Source organism: Podarcis gaigeae (assembly GCF_964106915.1).
Source record: "Podarcis gaigeae genome assembly, chromosome: 1".
Taxonomy (NCBI): Eukaryota; Metazoa; Chordata; class Lepidosauria; order Squamata; family Lacertidae; genus Podarcis; species Podarcis gaigeae.
This window is the reverse complement of record NC_139678.1, coordinates 127,999,532-128,018,609: the sequence shown is the minus strand read 5'-3', so window position 1 is coordinate 128,018,609 and position 19,078 is coordinate 127,999,532. Positions and strand designations below refer to the sequence as shown.

General features: G+C 44.9%; 1 protein-coding gene and 1 long non-coding RNA gene across 17 annotated transcripts in view; one reads left to right on the top strand and one right to left on the bottom strand.

Annotated features, from left to right (window-relative positions):
• Nucleotides 1-19,078, top strand: part of LOC310833437 — a 309,440-nt gene that overhangs the window by 237,275 nt on the left and 53,087 nt on the right. The gene's annotated exons all lie outside the window — the stretch shown is intronic.
• The window catches only part of ABI2 (abl interactor 2), an 82,932-nt gene that overhangs the window by 41,080 nt on the left and 22,774 nt on the right, over nt 1-19,078 (bottom strand). For 7 of the 16 annotated variants that reach the window (XM_083709759.1, XM_083709760.1, XM_083709749.1 and 4 more), the window contains exon 1: nt 11,814-12,214. The exons of 1 other annotated variant lie outside the window; for it this stretch is intronic. In XM_083709759.1, coding sequence (XP_083565885.1) covers nt 11,814-11,930 — 117 coding nt within the window. In that variant the 5' untranslated portion in view covers nt 11,931-12,214. Of the gene's footprint in view, nt 1-11,813; nt 12,216-19,078 lie in introns of those variants that run through there. 8 more of the 16 variants (XM_083709745.1, XM_083709753.1, XM_083709755.1 and 5 more) reach the window with 2 other exon arrangements.

Here is a 19,078-nt window from a genome sequence, read left to right as displayed (position 1 = left end):
AAACCATTTTTATTACACTCCTGTTTGGAGTGCTTATGTTAAGGCTGCGCTGGACAAATGGAAGTTCAATTCCTCTTCAATGTCTTATCAATGACTAGGACAAGCCAAATGCGAAGCTCTACATCGGGGTCAGCAAACTTTTTCAACAGGGGGCCAGTCCACTGCCCCTCAGACCCTGTGGGGGGCTAGACTATATTTTTTTGGGGGGGAATAAATGAACGAATTCCTATGCCCCGCAAATAACCCAGAGATGCATTTTAAATAAAAGCACACATTCTACTTGTGTAAAAACACCAGGCAGGCCCCACAAATAACCCAGAGATGCATTTTCTACTTGACATTTCTACTCATTCAAAATACGCTAATTCCCGTACTGTCCACGGACTAGGTTTAGAAGGCGATTGGGCCGGATCCGGCCGCCAGGTCTTAGTTTGCCTACCCATGCTCTACATCAGTGTTTTTCAACCACTGTTCCGCGGCACACTAGTGTGCCGCGAGATATTGCCTGGTGTGCCGTGGGAAAAATTGAAAAATTCGCAAGATTTAAAAATAAAGTATTTTATAATTGTTCATATTTCTGTTTACTTACTATTTCATAATAAAGTAATTATAAAATACTTTCTTTGTGTTTATTTGATTCCTATTCAAGAGAATTACTTTATATATAGTCAATATAGGCACAGAGTTAAATTTTTCAACATTTTCTAATGGTGGTGTGCCTCGTGATTTTTTTCATGAAACAAGTGTGCCTTTGCCCAAAAAAGATTGAAAAACACTGCTCTACATAATGGTTTATATTTATAACAATATGCTTTTGTTGCAGTATCCAAGGCCCAAATAGTTAGTCAACACTAAGAGATTGCTATAGAGAACTATCCCCTGAACAAATACTGGCTCCTTAAAAACTTGCACTAATACCTAATTTACAGCCTGTGTTGACAATTAAGTCCATTCATCTACTGGCTACCTACTTTTTAAGCGTTTTAGGTCTTTGGCCAATCAGGCTCAATTAATTTTCATCTACAGTATTGTTATTTATTAGGCATTGTACTGTTATTTTAACTGTATTTTTTCTGTTATTTTATACATATATTCAATAAGGAAACTAGGCTCTACATTTTCAACTAAACTGTACTGACTTTTGAAGAACATTTGAGTTTGTCACCTAACTCTAGTCTAGGCACAGGCTGCAACTAAATATTCACCACAGTGGTGAGCCACTTCCTGTTTAAAAACCAAAAGAAATTAGCCACAGAGATTAACATGTGTTGTAGGCACAACTCTTACAACATAAGCAACTGAATAGAATTCAGAGTACTGATACTCCAAATAATAAGTTAGTATCTAAACAATCTAAACAATCTAAACAATCTAAACAACCCCAGAGTCTGTCAAGACTGGCCCGTACGGGCAGGGGTACCTTTACCTTTACTTATCTAAACAATTCTTTTTAAAATAGTATTGTCATAAATCAGTATTAAACAGCTGTGCAAAACAACTATATAGTAGCATCATTTGAGAACCAACATGTTACATTTCCAACAGCAGCCAAAAGAGACAGTTAAATACATTTATTCATATGAAATATAAATATCAGCACCAATAGAGATAGACTCCTACCCTGTTCATTCTATTTTCAAATGCAAAAAGGCAAATTTACTGTAATTTGATATTTAGAAGCTTGCTAAGCATTCTGGGTTAATTTAAAAATGGATAGTAAAAAATCAGGATGCAAAGCAAGAGCATAGGTTAAGTTGCAGTTATTTTTGTAGCAGTATGGATTTATATCCCATTGTCATATATTCATATTTTATCTTAAAAGTTTATCATCTTCTATACTTAGAAGCCAGAAATTCTCCTTATCTTGCTTGATGAAAGACTAACAGATGATGGAAATTTCTGTCAAGTATGCAGAATCTATTACTTCCAATAAATCAAATTTACTAAATTGGAGATTACATCATGTACACAAGGGGCATGGCAAGAGATTATTTTAGCTGTTCTTGCCAAAGCTACTATCCTAACATAAGAACATAGGAAGAGCATAGTGTATCAAGCCGGTGGTAGATCTAGTTCAGAATCTTGTACACAAGCAAGAGCTGAGTTCAACAGCACTCTATCCATTTGTGATTTCCAAAAACTGGCATTTGGCACATTCTGCCCGAGACAGTTCAGGCAATAGTCTTATTTAGACTATTATTATTTAGACTGTTTCCTGAGAAACCATTGAATTTAGTAGAATTAGTAGAATAAATATTTGTTTCTTGACTTCTAAACTGTGCTTTAATTGGTAAATTCATTGGTAAATTCATGTCTTGCTCAAGAATAGGTTGCTAGCCATAAGTATAAACTATCCTGAAACCTCAATAGTATAAGCTTAATATTTAAAGCCAATTCATGTACAGTACTTGAAAGCAGCCTACTAGTTTAAGTTCAGATATACAGTCGTACCCTGGTTCGTGAAGACCTTGCAAGTCGAATGTTTCGGCCCCCTACGCCACAAACTCGGAAGTGAGTGTTCCGGTTTGCGAATGTTCTTTGGAACCCGAATGTCCAATGCAACCTCTGCAGTTTCCGAACATTTTGGAAGTCGAATGGACTTCCGGAACAGATTCCGTTCAACTTCCAAGGTACCACTGTATGTCACTTCACAGGAATTTGTGCCCATGATGGCTATGTTGTTTCTACTTCCACTGTTGGAGGCAGTATTCTGGTTGCTAGGAATCACAAATGGGTGGAGTGCTGTTGCACTCAGGGTTTGCTTTGGGCCTTCCCATTGCCATTGGGCTGGCAACTGTGAGAACAGAATGCTAGGCCCAGCAGACTCTTCTGAGAAAGCTGGGTCTTCCCACCAGACTAGGTGGTTCATATGTGGCTCCAAACTCACTCCTCCAAAAGAGGCAGACAACAGCACATGGGAAGTTCTGGGGAGGGTAATGATACTTTCCTGAGCCTCCCAGCTAGTGCTGGACTTTCCTCATGCCAGAAACAATGAGGAAATATGTACTGTCTCCTCCACAATGTTACCATCTATATAAAGCCAATCACATTTCATTTGTACTATGCTAAACCAAGCCTGTCTGTGTGTGTGTGCTTCAGTGAAAAGGGCATCCTGACAAGTCAAGCAGCCTTGGGTCATAGACTGCATATCCCTTGTGGCTTTTTAGACAATGCCAATGTAGTCTAGCCCCTAAAAAAATGAAATCAGTTCCCTGATTCAGTTTATTCATAAAGAACAGATTCAAGTGTCTAGATGTCCAATATTATCAATTTAATACATCGCAAATAAACTGTAGTACTTAAATTTAGATTTTAATCTAAGTACTGTCTCAAAAAATTGCACATCAGGGTATTTTCTATGTATGTATTTCACACACTCAGCAATTTCATATGTCAGTTGGAATATGTTTAGTCTAGGTGCGCACACTGATTTTTACTGCACACAAATCTTTGACATTAGCAAGTTTGTTTGCTTGCTTGTTTTTAAAAAGCAGGAACATTAGTTTTGAAGTATCCCAATTAGACCACTAATGCCTTTTAAATCTGTCCAGTATGTGCTTAAAGCATTAGATGCTTGAAGTGTTTACATGTCTTAAATCCATTTCAATCTGATTTTTCCTCCTGTATCCTTAAATCTCTTTAATGATAATGTTTCCCCACCCTTTTCCAGGGCTGTTTCTCACAAGATGACATTTCCTAGATAGAAGTCTCTTCTATAGAACTGTGTGAATAATTCATCCGGTGTGAAATAGTCACATTTGTAATCTCACAAGGTGCAAATGTGGTAGGCAACTAACAAATACAGCTTGCCACCAACCTCTACCCAGAAGAAATAAAGACACGTGTTTGTCACATATAACAAAGTACATGAGGAAGTCACACAATTGTCTGCATGGAAGGAATTTCTACCTATGTGGTTTCTGTCTAGATTCTAGGGTGGCATAGCATCAAGCTTTCTGCTCATCCCTTCTAACCCTTACTTTAGACCAGGGATAAAGAACCTGTGACCCTCCAGATATTGTTAAGAGTCCATCAACACATGGAGGGCCACAGGTTCCTCATCTCTGTTTTAGACTTTTCCAATACAGTGGTACCTCCAGTTACGAACTTAATTCGTTCCAGAGGTCCGTTTGTAACCCGAATCCGTTCTTAACATGAGGCGCACTTTCGCTAATGGCGCCTCATGCTGCTGCTGCGCCAGCAGCGAGCGACTTCCGCCCGCATCCCGGGGCAAAGTTCGCAATCGGAAGTATGTACTTCCAGGTTAGCAGAGCTCGTAACCCAAAGCATTCGTAAGGAGGGCGGTACGTAACACGAGGTTCCACTGTATAGAAATCACAAGGACATCATAACTCAAATATTGCCAGCGGTAAAGAGAGCCCAAATTCCTAAGAAATCCCCAGCCTTAACCACTGTGATAACTTTGGTCATCTCCAGTGCTTTTTTCAGGGGGAACTCACAGGAACTCAGTTCTGGTACCTCTCATGTGAGTTCCAGCACCTCTCAGGCGGGTGCCATTGCCATTCTAAGAGAAAAAGGGAGACATTCGTGGTAAATTCCAGCACCTCCTTATCTAGTAAAAGAGCACTGGTTGTCTCAATGCAAGAAAGATGGTGAATATTACAGTTTTCTCTTGGTTTCTGTAGCATCACTGTGTTACATCACGAGTCATCTCATCAATACTACTTTGAGTTATTTATTCTGTTTTATAGATTTAGAACTTATATACCCCCCTTTTGCTCTTGATTGCAATCCTTTTCCTTTCCTAAAGGAATTTATTCGACAGGCAAGGTTAGACCTGTTTCCCTCTGTAATACTGAGTCAGCTATCTCTGCAGATGGCCAGAGACAATAAAGCGCTGGAAAAAAGCAGTCTTGCCCAGCAGGAGAAGACATTTCATCCCAAAGCATCCTTAACTGGGAGAATCTCTCAAGATTACTCAATTTCCTTGTGCAGTAGTAATGTGGCATGCTCTGACCTCAAGGAATGAACAAACAGAAGTACTTATTAATTCAAAACTATCAGATCTTCCTTAGTAAAACCACTATTTCAGGAAGACTACGGTAGCTCCCAAATACCAAGTGCAGCCCTGTTGCATTCCAAGAATCAGTTCTCCCACCAACATACTGTATTCCTTTTTAACTTGTGTGGCAAAGTAAAAACTTCCAACCCATCATACAGGAAAGAGAACAAATAAAAAAGGCATTGGGAAAAGTGCTGAGACTTCCCTTCCCTCACGCAGAGTTTATATATAACCAAATGGCAGAGTACAAAAATCACACTGTTTATTTCAGGACAACACTATGCTCTTGTCAGATTACCAACATGCAAGTGTAGTTACATTGTTTTGCATTCAGCTATGAAGGTAATCATGAAGATTAAAAGTTGCACTTCTTTCCCAGCATAGCTTAAAAAATAAAAATCTTTATTTAGGTAAGAAGATAATAAGCCAGCTGCTTGTATCTTATGTTGCAGAGGATGTCCTCAAATGCATTTATCCCCTTCAAAGAAATGTGTGAGGGAGAGAGAAAATAAGTACAGTCGTACCTTGGATCTCAAACACCTTGGCTCCCAAACAAATTGGCTCCTGAACGATCGAAACCCAGAAGTGAGTATTTCGGTTTTCAAACAATTTTCGGAAGCCAAACATCTGGTGCAGCTTCCGCGGCTTCCTGCAGCCAATCAGAAGCTTTGGTTTCCAAACATTTTGGAAGTTGAATGGACTTCTGGAACAGATTTCATTCGACTTCCAAGGTACAACTGTATGTATGAATGTACATTAATGGCCCTGTACATCATGCCCACTAGCATCCTCAACCCTCCCACTGCCTAGGGTTCACCTACCTCAGAGGAAACACACACACCCTGCTTTATGAAACCTACTTTTCCCCAACCCCTACAAACAGCTGTGTTTGAGATCTCATGAGGAAACATGAGTAGGGTTAAGTTAAGCCATACATAAATATTGTTGGCTGACTGAGTGTACACAGCCCTTCACAATATTTTTCCCTGAAAATCCAGGGATAGTCATGAGTGATTGATTGTACAGTGAAAAGGGAAACATGCAAATGCATCCAACTAAGTTTTACTCAGTCAGTAGACTTATTGACATTGAAAGCCACTAGAGCCAATAAAGCAGATCCTCTTGAAATTGGCTTTTTTCCCCCCCACAGGTCCCCCGCCCAGTACAGATCACATTTGTTTCCATTGGCTTCCATGGTGAAAATAAGAATTCAAGAGAATTTTTAATTCTACTGCATCTGACTTTTACCCAAACTCTAAGGAAAACAGAGAAAGAGTTTGCACACGCAAACTGACTGATAGATGGGGGAAAGAAGCAACCAAAAGTGTGGTGTCCCCGGCAGTCTTTCAAAATTGCAAACATACCTACAAATGCAAGAAAGACAGCAACATTTGTGCTAAACTATGAGTTAGAATAACGTCCAAATACAGTGGATGCTCGGGTTGCAAACGTGGTATGTGCGGGAGGCACGTTCGCAACCTGCAGCGCCGCGTCTGCGCACACGCGGGTCACGATTTGGCGCTTCTGTGCATGCACAAGCGCCAAAACCCAGAAGTAACCCGTTCCACTACTTCCAGGTTCGGCACGGTGCACAACCCGAAAACACACAACCTAAAGCGCCTGTAACCCGAGGTATGACTGTATGGCCTATGGCTGTATAAAAAAAGTAGATTCTGAACTGTAACCATTTACAAAGTAAGGTTCTGGGATAAATTCTGATACACTAACTTCAATACTGAACACTCAACACCTGCATGTTTATACATATTTTGTCAAGAAATCATAAAATATTATTCTTGTAAAGAAGCTGGTAAAATGCGGTCTTGACTATGCTACCACTCAGTGGATTTGTAACTGGCTGACTGCCTGAACCCAAAAGGTGCTCATCAATGGTTCCTCTTCATCCTGGAGAAGAGTGACTAGTGGGGTGCCACAGGGTTCTGTCTTGGGCCCGGTCTTATTCAACATCTTTATCAATGACTCAAGGGCATCCTGATCAAATTTGCAGATGACACCAAACTGGGAGGGGTGGCTAACACCCCAGAGGACAGGACCACACTTCAAAACGACCTTGACAGATTAGAGAACTGGGCCAAAACAAACAAGATGAATTTTAACAGGGAGAAATGTAAAGTATTGCACTTGGGCAAAAAAATGAGAGGGACAAATACAAAATGGGTGACACCTGGCTTGAGAGCAGTACATGTGAAAAGGATCTAGGAGTCTTGGTTGACCACAAACTTGACATGAGCCAACAGTGTGACGCGGCACCTAAAAAAGCCAATGCAATTCTGGGCTGCATCAATAGGAGTATAGCATCTAGATCAAGGGAAGTAATAGTGCCACTGTATTCTGCTCTGGTCAGACCTCACCTGGAGTACTGTGTCCAGTTCTGGGCACCACAGTTCAAGGACACTGACAAACTGGAACGTGTCCAGAGGAGGGCAACCAAAATGGTCAAAGGCCTGGAAACGATGCCTTATGAGGAACGGCTAAGGGAGCTGGGCATGTTTAGCCTGGAGAAGAGGAGGTTAAGGGGTGATATGATAGCCATGTTCAAATATATAAAAGGATGTCACATAGAGGAGGGAGAAAGGTTGTTTTCTGCTGCTCCAGAGAAGCGGACATGGAGCAATGGATCCAAACTACAAGAAAGAAGATTCCACCTAAACATTAGGAAGAACTTCCTGACAGTAAGAGCTGTTCGACAGTGGAATTTGCTGCCAAGGAGTGTGGTGGAGTCTCCTTCTTTGGAGGTCTTTAAGCAGAGGCTTGACAACCATATGTCAGAAGTGCTCTGATGGTGTTTCCTGTTTGGCAGGGGGTTGGACTCGATGGCCCTTGTGGTCTCTTCCAACTCTATGATTCTATGATTCTATGAAGTGAGAAACATTGTTCAATTTGCTACTTTTCAGTGTAGTACTATCCACAATGTCATTTTCAGAATTCTAGTACCCCATATATATTTAGCAAGAATCCTCTGTAGTTACAGCCTCTTCTTATACTCACTACTTCACCTATCTGTGTTAGGCTGCTTCTTTATAATATTGTGTAAAAATACATGCATTGCGCTTCAGATATGAAGGGTGCACACATGTATAAATCATCCCCTTTTCCTTTAAAAATATGCATATTTTTGCATATGAAAAAGCAGTGCATGTGTATACTTATGTGGGAGTATAAAATCTCATTTAGAAGCAGCAGGCTCACTTCAGCACATACATTAACTCTTCAAAAATTGGTGCAAGTGCTGAAGATCCTTTCAGTACTCACTCAGGCTACAAATACCATGAAAACCTACCTAAAAGTAGTCCCCACTAAACACCGTGATCCTTACTTCAGAGTAAACACGCAGAGAATTAAGCCACATATCTGAGAACAGTTTGCACAACAGAGGGAATCTGTTCCAAATTAAACTGAAATCTAATTTCTCCATCTGTAAATTCCCTTTTTTGCTTAGTTAAGTTGCACTCAAAACAATATACATGGGCTAAAGACACATTCAGGTTATTTTAGTCTTGCTTTCTTTAAAAAATCAGGCCCATATCACAGCAAAAACTATGGCTGCAAAGTGGGGTTTTTAAGTGATTTTGAAGTTCTCATTTTCCCAGTAATTCCTGGGAGGAAACCTAGTTTTCAGTGGTCCAGCCATACCTTGTTTTCCACTGGAAACTGCCATCCTGAGGTTTTATTCTGAAAACTTGCAGATTCTGAGTTATTTTCCAACTTCACAGTGACCCAGTTCAAATGTAACGCTAAGCCAAACTATAGGTTAGCCCAAATGTGCAGGCATGTGGAGTCATGGAGATGAGATTGCAGCCGCTTTGTTCCTTCTTCAGTCCTGTTGCTACTGTGCTGCTATAGGGTAAGCTATGGTTGGACTTAATCGAGTGTTATCAGAATTTGGGCTTGAGATTTATTTCACTCCACAAGCGGTAGCCAAGGTTTGTTCTTTGTTTACAGCTTGTGGTTGGTTTGAAGAAAGCAAAGCATGACCCTGGGTTTGGACAACATAAATCAAATCATGGCTTAGCTTGAAGTAGCAGGAGTATCACAATCTTTTATCCATGTTTTGGCTTAGAATTACATGTGAACTGAGCAAGATCTATCTTCCACTCTGGTCCTTATTAGTTACCCACCTTACATCATGTAATATAACAATTAAATATCAAAAATCTGACAGAAAAATGTCTCAGCTCAAGAAGTATTGTTACCAAAACTATATGGAGAGAAAGCTTTAATCTGCACAGTTGGCTAAAATTTCTATCATTATATCAGACTCTATGTTCCTCTGCAAACAATACTTCTTTAACCTTCTGCAAGCCTCAGTAAAATTCTCCAAGGCTATGATATCAAGGGGTGATGATAATTGCTCTCGCCACATCACACCACCATTTCAGCAAAGCCTGATAAGAAATTCAATCATCTCCAGGTCAAATGCCAGAATATTTTCCATCGTTATTATTAAAACTAAAAGCAAAAAATCCTGCAAGCCTACCCGTTCCCACCATGATGCAACATGGCAAAAAAGATCTCATTCATCCTGTGCTATAAAAGAAAAACTTTTGCTTAGTTCAGACCATTAGCTATTACGCATAAAGGACACCATGGTGAAACCATGGTACATGCACCAAGGCAGATCAACTACAAAAGCTCTCTGAACACACAAAGATAACCCAATTAATAGGTCTGGTCATTCAAATAATGTAAATGAATCAATGCATATTCTCATTGTGGCATTGTAAATGCTCCACCCTTCCCTTGTTCTTCAAATAATACAGTTAGAAGATACAGAGAAACATTCTATAAATGTCTTTTACTGTTTCTTGGTCTCTCCTCAAGAACTTGCTATACTTACATCATGGATACACTTATAAGGAACAAATTCCAAGATTTCACAACCCTTACATGCCCCAAGCTATGTTATTTTTCAAATCAAAAACAGGTTGCAGAATTCACTTGTTGTAAAGTGACCTGACTATGCCGAGAGAAAATAATTTTGTCTTTCTTTTCTTTGACCATTCCTCTACATAAAGCCCAGAAAGCTTAGATTCATTAGAACGAGTTGGAAGGCAATGCAGACTTCAATAATAAGATAATAGGTACGTGAATAAAACCTAGGCATGTACTGAAGCAACAGATGCAGTTTCACAATGCCCACTTGAAGCAAAATCACCTGCATTCAGTTGTTATCCATATCCGATTTCCCTTTTAATCAGCAATGCATGGAAGACAAGCTGTCATTGTGCCATTATTTATCATTATGCCATTATTTATATTTGGAACTTACACATATACACCCATCCCTGTGACTTTGGAGATCTACTACTCATTTCCCTTGTCTCTCCTCGGCATCTTTTCACTATGCAGTCATTGACATGGCAGCTTCATTGAAAAATCTTTGAAAGACAAAATGCCAGTCAGCAGGCAGAGAGCTGCTGAATTGTATCAATGTGACATTTTAATGACACTGCATACCATGCAATAATATGAGAATTAACTGTATCACCTCTCTCCCGCAATTGTGCATGAAAGGCTGGTGTGGCAAGGATGCAATACTGTACATGCAACCTAAGCTAGGCCAACTGCCTGTTTGAATATTCAAGTATAATTTCAGCACGCAGCATATTTATTCAGAAGGAAACTCGGTTGGTTTTTTCCTTCTCCCCAAGACACAGCAGAAATACCAAAATGCTAACCCACCCAGATGCAAGTAACCTCAACTACCACATCACAGGAGGAGCCCTGAAGATGCAGCTTAACATCACCAGCTCCAGAACAATATTGTCCGCTGAATATTTCAGCAGTAACGGACAGTCTGATGACTTGGGAGTCTGAATTACAAGTTCAACTAATATCCTTATTCCGAGCATACTGTGATATTCTTAGCGGCGGCGGAGGAGGAGGAGGGAAGAAGGCAGTCCTTTATGAATGCACATCTGGCCACCACCTATCTAGATGGAGCGACACATTGTAAGGGGGAAAGATCTGTTCTCAAATCATTTCACAGCAGCATCTGCCAAGAATCGTGTGCGCATTCACACACACACACACACACACACACACACACACACACTTAACAAGCGCAGCATGAGCACAAATCACTCCACACAACGCTGCGGAACGAGAAGCGTTTCCTCGAGGCTCTTAATCCCACGGTCGTGGGTTCGAGCCCCACGTTGGGCAAAGGATTCCTGCGCTGCGGGGGGCTGGGGGTGGGTGCGCTAGATGACCCTCGTGGTCCCTTCCAGATCTACGATCCGAAGGATCCCACGGCTTCTGCGATCCGCGAACAGCAGGGGAGGGTCACCGGGAGGGCAAAAAAAGGGAACCCGTCCCCATGTATTATTATTATTGTGAACCGCACCGAGATTTTTTGATGAAGGGCGGGATAGAAATCTAATAAATAAAAATATTCATACCCCGCCCATTTGGCTGGGTTTCCCCCCCCCCCAAAAAAAAAATGTCCACGGACTTGCTCCACTGTTGTTTAAAAACACACACACCAAAAGCGGGGCTGAGCCCGCGAAAGCGAGCATCTCTCCCAGCGCCCAAGATATGCCGAGGCGGCCTCTTGCGCGGACATTCCGCCGCAACACGCGTGTCGCCCTTTCCCACGACCGCCCAACCCCCACCCTCCCGGTTCCAGGCCTCCAGAAGCACGAAACGGATGACGCCCCGAGATTTCCCCTCAGCAAGAGGCGGCGGGGTGGTTTTTTTGGGGGGGGGGAGGAGACCAGACCCGGTTGGAGGAAAGGCGCGCCCCCCGCCCTCACACATAATGCCGTACCTGTATGTAGTTGGTCTCGCAGTACTCGGCGACCCGCTCGAGGTTGGTGTAGCTGTCGAAGAGGGCCCGGCGCCCCCCGGGGATCTCCTCCTCCAGCAGCATCTGCAGCTCCGCCATCTTCACATGCTCGCGCGCTCCGTCCCGCCCCTCTTCCCTCGCCTCCCCCCCCCCTCAACCCCGCGCCTCAGCCGCGGGGACGGACAGCCGCCCCCTCCCCTCTCTTCTCCACCTCACACACACCCCCGCCCCACACACACACCCTTGCGCCGGACGCCCTCCTACGGCCCCCGGCCGCGGCGCCTCACGCTCTTTCCCCTCGCCGTGAGAGAAACACCCACCGGCCAGGCGTCAGCGGAGGCGCGGTGCAACCGGCCAACAGCGGCGGACTCCACTGCGCAGGCGCCGGGGGCTTCCACAACGGCTGCTCCTCCTCCTCCCCCCCCCTCCCTCCCTCGTTCGCGCGCGCTCTCCCTCGCTCACGCGCACGCGCGCATGCTCCCCGCTTCCCTCACACGCAAACCCCGCCTTCCGCGGTCTCCCGGCGCTGCTGCCGCCGCCGTTCGAGCCGCTTCCGGTGTCCCCGTGTGCCCCGCCCCCCTCTCACGTCATGGCGGCCTGTGGGGAGAAAGGCTTGGCGGGTTAGGGGGGGAGTTGGGGGGAGTGGAGTGAGGGATGCGATGGGGTGTCTCCTATGCCAAACCACACATCCCCTTGTGTGGGGAGAAAGGAATAGTGGTGGCTGGAGAGGAGGTGAACTGGATGCCACAATTCCACCATCTGCTGGGTGGATAGATAGATAGATAGATAGATAGATAGATAGATAGATAGATAGATAGATAGATAGATTCTTTATTGTCATTACACAAGTGCAACATTGCACAAGTGCAACGAAATTGGATGCCATCCCTTAAAAACAACAAAAGCAACACAACAACAACAACCAAACAAACCACATTCCAGCCACACCCACACCCACACCCATCAAACTCCCAGGTCACACTATCGAGTTACTGCATTTAAGAAGGCCACAGCTCTTGGATAGAAACTATTTTTCAGTCTATTTGTCCTTGACTTGATGTTTCTGTATCTCCTGCCAGAAGGCAGTAGTACAAACAGACTGTGTCCCGGGTGAGATGCATCCTGCAGGATATTGTTTGCTTTCCTAAGACAACGGGAACAGTACAGTTCTTCCAAAGATGGGAGGGGATGACCAATAATCCTTTGGGCTGTGGTTATGACCTTCTGGAGCACCTTCCTCTTCCTAGCTGTACAGCTGGAGAACCAGGCACAAATACAGTATGTGAGAATGCTCTCTATGGAGCCTCGGTAGAAGGACACCAGCAGTCTCTCACTCAGATTGTTCTTCTTTAAAAGTCTGAGGAAATAAATTCTCTGCTGGGCCTTCTTCACCAGAGCAGTGGTATTTGCGCTCCAAGTCATGCCCTGATCGATAGTCACTCCCAAAAACCTGAATTCCGCCACCCTCTCCACCCGTTCCCCGTTGATATACAAGGGCTGAATGTCCGCCTTTTTTTTCCTGTAATCCACCACCAATTCCTTGGTCTTAATCGTATTAAGAGCCAGATTGTTCTCTCCACACCAAGCACAAAGCCGTGAGTGGAGTGAGGGAGCTCATCCAGCCTCCCCCCCCAAAAAAATATTATTATTATTATTATTATTATTATTATTATTATTATTATTATTATTCAGTCTCCATATCTGTTTTTCACAACATTCCATTTTCTTTTGTTACAGAAACGCTGAGGTCTCAAATAGAGAATAAATGTTGATTATTGCACAAGGCAAATGTTGTTGTTCAGCCATTTAGTCGTGTCCTACTCTTCGTGACCCCATGGACCAGAGCACACCAGACACTCCTGTCTTCCCCTGCCTCCCGCAGTTTGGTCAAACTCATGCTGGTAGCTTCGAGAACACTGTCCAACCATCTCGTCCTCTTACAGATACGTAGCCGTGTGGGTCTGCCATAGTCAAAACAAAAAAAATTCCTTCCAGTAGCACCTTAAAGACCAACTAAGTCAGTTCTTGGTATGAGCTTTCGTGTGCATGCACACTTCTGTGGTGTATCTGAAGAAGTGTGCATGCACACGAAAGCTCATACCAAGAACTGACTTAGTTGGTCTTTAAGGTGCTACTGGAAGGAATTTTTTTTTGTTTCATCTCGTCCTCTGTCGTCCCCTTCTCCTTGTGCCCTCCATCTTTCCCAACATCAGGGTCTTTTCCAGGGAGTCTTCTCTTCTCATGAGGTGGCCAATGTATTGGAGCCTCAGCTTCAGGATCTGTCCTTCCAGTGAGCACTCAGGGCTGATTTCCTTCAGAATGGATCGGTTTGTTCTTCTTGCAGTCCATGGGACTCTCCAGCACCATAATTCAAAAGCATCAATTCTTCGGTGATCAGCCTTCTTTATGGTCCAGCTCTCACTTCCATACATCACTACTGGGAAAACCATAGCTTTAACTATATGGACCTTTGTTGGCAAGGTGATGTCTCTGCTTTTTAAGATGCTGTCTAGGTTTGTCATTGCTTTTCTCCCAAGAAGAAGGCGTCTTTTAATTTCATGGCTGCTGTCACCATCTGCAGTGATCGTGGAGCCCAAGAAAGTAAAATCTCTCACTGCCTCCATTTCTTCCCCTTCTATTTGCCAGGAGGTGATGGGACCAGTGGCCATGATCTTCGTTTTTTTGATGTTGAGCTTCAGACCATATTTTGAGCTCTCCTCTTTCACCCTCATTAAAAGGTTCTTTAATTCCTCCTCATTTCTGCCATCAAGGTTGTGTTATCTGCATATCTGAGGTTGTTGATATTTCTTCCGGCAATCTTAATTCCGGCTAGGGATTCATCCAGCCCAGCCTTTCGCATGATGAATTCTGCATATAAGTTAAATAAGCAGGGAGACAATATACAGCCTTGTCGTAGTCCTTTCCCAATTTTGAACCAATCAGTTGTTCCATATCCAGTTCTAGTCCCACATAGAGATTTCTCAGGAGACAGATGAGGTGGTCAGGCACTCCCATTTCTTTAAGAACTTGCCATAGTTTGCTGTGGTCGACACAGTCAAAGGCTTTTGCATAGTCAATGAAGCAGAAGTAGATGTCTTTCTGGAACTGCAAATACACATACGTAAGTACAGTCATACCTCGGGTTGAATGTGCTTCAGGTTGAGCACTTTCGGGTTGTGCTCCATGGCAACCTGGAAGTAATGGAACGTGTTACTTCCAGGTTTCGCTGCTCGCGTATGTGCAGACGCTCAAAATGACGTCACACGCATGTGCGGAAGCGGCGAAACGCGACTCTCGCATGCGCAGAAGCGCCGTCGTGTCTTACGTTCCATTCAGGATGCGGACGGGGCTCCGGAACAGATCCGGTTCGCATCCCGAGGTACCACTGTATATAAACCACATGCCTAACATAGCAAAGGAGAGCAATCCAAAAGTTTTGACCTATGAAGCCATAAACGGCTCCAGACCGCAATACCTCAAGGGCAATACCTCTTTCCATAGGAACCTACCCAGACCCTGAGATCATCATCTGAGGCGCTTCTTCATGTACCTCCTGAAGAGGTCCAGAGGGTGGCAACACGAGAACAGGGACTTCTCTGCAGTGGCTCCCCGTCTGTGGAACTATATAGACTATATGGAACTAGCCGAGATGACCGGCAGAATCCGAGACCTGGGAGAAGAGAAGGTCGAAGAAGATTGGAAGAAATTTAAGATTTATTTAAAAAAGCACTGTAATTTGGTTGAATGTTAAGATGGAGGCTAGATCATAAATAATTGACCACCACTAAATTAGATGCAACTAGGATGCTAAGCGAGATTGAGGAAAAATCATAAACCTTTGGGAGAAATATTAGATTATAATTTAAATGAATGGGACATAAGAATGTAAACAAGATGATAAATTGCGGGCAAGAATTGACAATGATGCAAGTGGGAGCGGGAGACGTGAGGGAGTCTAAAGAAGTTAAGAAAATATGATATATGTTATATTGTTCATTATATTTGCATTTAATAAAAATATATTTTAGAAATAAAATAAAATGGTTATTGGGTTGCTGTTTTTATTTTGATTATATATTTTGTAGTTTTATATTTTGATTTTGTTCTGTGAACCACCCTGAAGGCAGTATATTATTATTAATAATAATAATAATAATAAAGCCATCTTGGCTCTCCTAAAGACTCTGAAGAAGTGTGCATGCACACGAAAGCTCATACCAAGAACTGACTTAGTTGGTCTTTAAGGTGCTACTGGAAGGAATTTTTTTTTGTTTTGACTATGGCAGACCAACACGGCTACCTATCTGTAACTAAAGACTCTCAGTATTTCCTCTGCCTCCTTAATCCCCCTTGCCTGAGAACAGGTAGGCAGATAGCAATTAAGGGAAGTTTTTGAAGGGATTCCTCTCCTATATCTTTATCCAGATGTTCTGCTTTGAGGGATGTCCAATGGTCATCCTGATGGCCTTATCAAATGCTAATGTATTGTGTAAACTGTGTCTGGAACTTTGTGAAACTTGCTAAATCCTCAGGAATATCACACCTTGGCCTGCCTGAGTCACAGTAACCCCGCCTTGTGTGTGATGTAATTTCTGACCGTTTGTAGAGGGGGTGTCCCTCTTCTCCACGCCAAAATGCAAACCCTGAAAAGAGATGATTCTTCTGGGTTCTGGGGTCTCTCTTGCCTCCTTGCTAGGAGGGGAGGGAACTCTGTGGCAACAGAAAAATAAAGATCTGCCTTGCTTTCACTGCATCCTGCCTCCATCCCTTCATCTCTGACAGATTCTGGACTTAGGGGACTCAGTTGGGCAGCAAAAGCCAACCACCCTTATTTTTCTATATCACTTTCATTAATTTACCGTATTTTTCGCTCTATAAGACACACCAGACCACAAGACGCACCTAGTTTTTGGAGGAGGAAAACAAGAAAAAAAAATTCTGAATCTCAGAAGCCAGAACAGCAAGAGGGATTGCTGCGCAGTGAAAGCAGCAATCCCTCTTGCTGTTCTGGCTTCTGGGATAGCTGCGCAGCCTGCATTCGCTCCATAAGACACACACACATTTCCCCTTACTTTTTAGGAGGGAAAAAGTGAGTCTTATAGAGCAAAAAATCCGGTATTTATTGAATTTTTATACCGTCTGTCAGGACTGCCGCTAGGTCCCAGCTCACAGAGGACCAACGCCCAGTGGATATTATATACAAAAGTCTTTATTGAAGTTTAGTTTCCATTTCCAAGCTCTGGGCGCGCAGGCCCACGTCTTAACGCTAGACCGGCTAAGTCCCCTCTGACTCACTGCTCCACCCACACCAGTTTAAGATTCTAGCCTGGCTCCACCTCTTGCGCTGCTCTTTCCTGCGTTGGGTCCTTCTGCCCTCTGGGGTTCCCTCCTTCCTGGACTCCTCTGACGCGGAGCCTCCTGAGTCTTGCCCCTCCCTCCGGCGGGCTTTAGGACCTGGCTCCCTTCCCGGGCTCCCCGCTGTGCCGCGCTCCTGTACATTTGAACTTGGCGCGCGCGCCCAGCCGGTGACTTTCCTTCTGACCGTTTCCCCGCTTCCTGATGTGGGTGTTGCCAAACCTGACTCCTCTCCTCCCTCTGGTGGTGAGGACACTGGTCCCGACTCCTGGGACTCCCCCTCCCCACTGCGCTCTGGTGGAGACGCTGGCCCTGATCTCCAGCTGCTGTTCAGAGACTCCCCGCTGGCCCCTCCCTCTTGAGGTTTCTCCCTTGGAATCTCCCTTGCTCTGGCCACCGGCGCTCCCTTCTGTGAGTCCTCCGATTCGCTAGAGAGGCTTGTGGAATAACTCTGGCCACTGTCACTGCCTGCGCCCCCCTCGTACTCCTCCTCCTCACTCTCCATTTGCTCCCCCTCCTGTGTCTCTCCTTCTGAACCCCTGACATCCATCCCCCCCTCGAAGCCCCCCCTTCCCCCCTCCCCCTCTTCCGGTGCGGGTTCCGGGTGCTCCATTGTTGTAGGGGTGAGTCCAGGATACAGCTCGTCCCCTGAGGCTTGCAACCATCGAGATAAGTCCGGGAAGTCCCCCATGGGCTCGTCGACGACGACCTCCTCCGCTTCCATCTCCTGCGCGGTGTGCTCGAAATCTGCGCTCGACCCCAAATCACCCAAGAGCCCTCCTCCCCCTGTTGTTTGATGGGGGTCCACCTCCCAGGGCCCCTTCGGCATGTCTCTGCGCCAGCCCACCTCGGGTTGGTCCTCCCACCAATAAGATCCCCCCGTGCTAAAACCTGAAAGTGATCCCTCCGGAGAGCTGCCTCCCGGAGCCGAGTCCTCAGCTGACGAGAAACCCCGGAAAGTGCTGGCCGAGAGTGTGGGTGTGAACAAACAATCCTCGAAAAAGCCCGCCGGCATAGGCTTGTGCGGGAAAAGTGTGTGGAATTCTTCCTTGAGCAACTGCTCTTCCACTGCGTAATCCGGCACCCACCTGTTGGCGCTGGCCGGGGTGTCCTCCGTGGCGAGAAGATATTCAATCCCGTCCTCCCCCCACCTTGAGTCTAAAATCTCAGTGGCTTCATTAAGTGGCTCCCCTTTCGGCGACCCCCCTTTTTTGGGCGCTTCTCTGAGCGGGTCTGGCGCCTTCCCCGGTGCTTGAAACCTGTGGGGCTCTCTGTAGGGCGTGAGCACTGATCTATGAAAGACCGGGTGCATTCTGGAACCCTCCGGGAGTGTCAACCGGAAGGCCACTGGGTTGATCTGCGCCTCTACTTGGTAAGGCCCTAGCTGCTTGTGCCCTAGTTTCTTCTTGGCTAACGATCTGGCTGGAACTGCTTGTGCTGCCAACCAGACCCAGTCTCCCACCTGGATGTCCTCCCCAACCCTCCTGTGTCGATCTGCCTGCACTTTGTAAGCCTGTTTTGCCAACTCTAACTGCCTCCTGAGCTGCTCGTGGATCTCCTGCAACTCCGCTGCCACTTCCTCTGCTCCCTGTGGCTCCCCCTCCCGCACTGTGTCCAGACCCGGGAAGGTTCTGGGATGCCTCCCGTAGTTGGCAAAAAATGGGGTCACCCCCGTGGACCCGTGCTTCGTGTTGTTGTAGGCAAACTCGGCCAACGGTAGATAGTCCACCCAGGTCGATGGCTGCTGGTTCGCGTAGCATCTCAGGTACTGCTGCATGATGGCGTTGACCCTTTCCGCCTGCCCGTTAGTTTGCGGGTGTCTCGCCGACGCCAGGCTGACCTTGACGTTCAGGAATCCCATCAGCTTTTGCCAGAAGTTGGAGATGAACTGG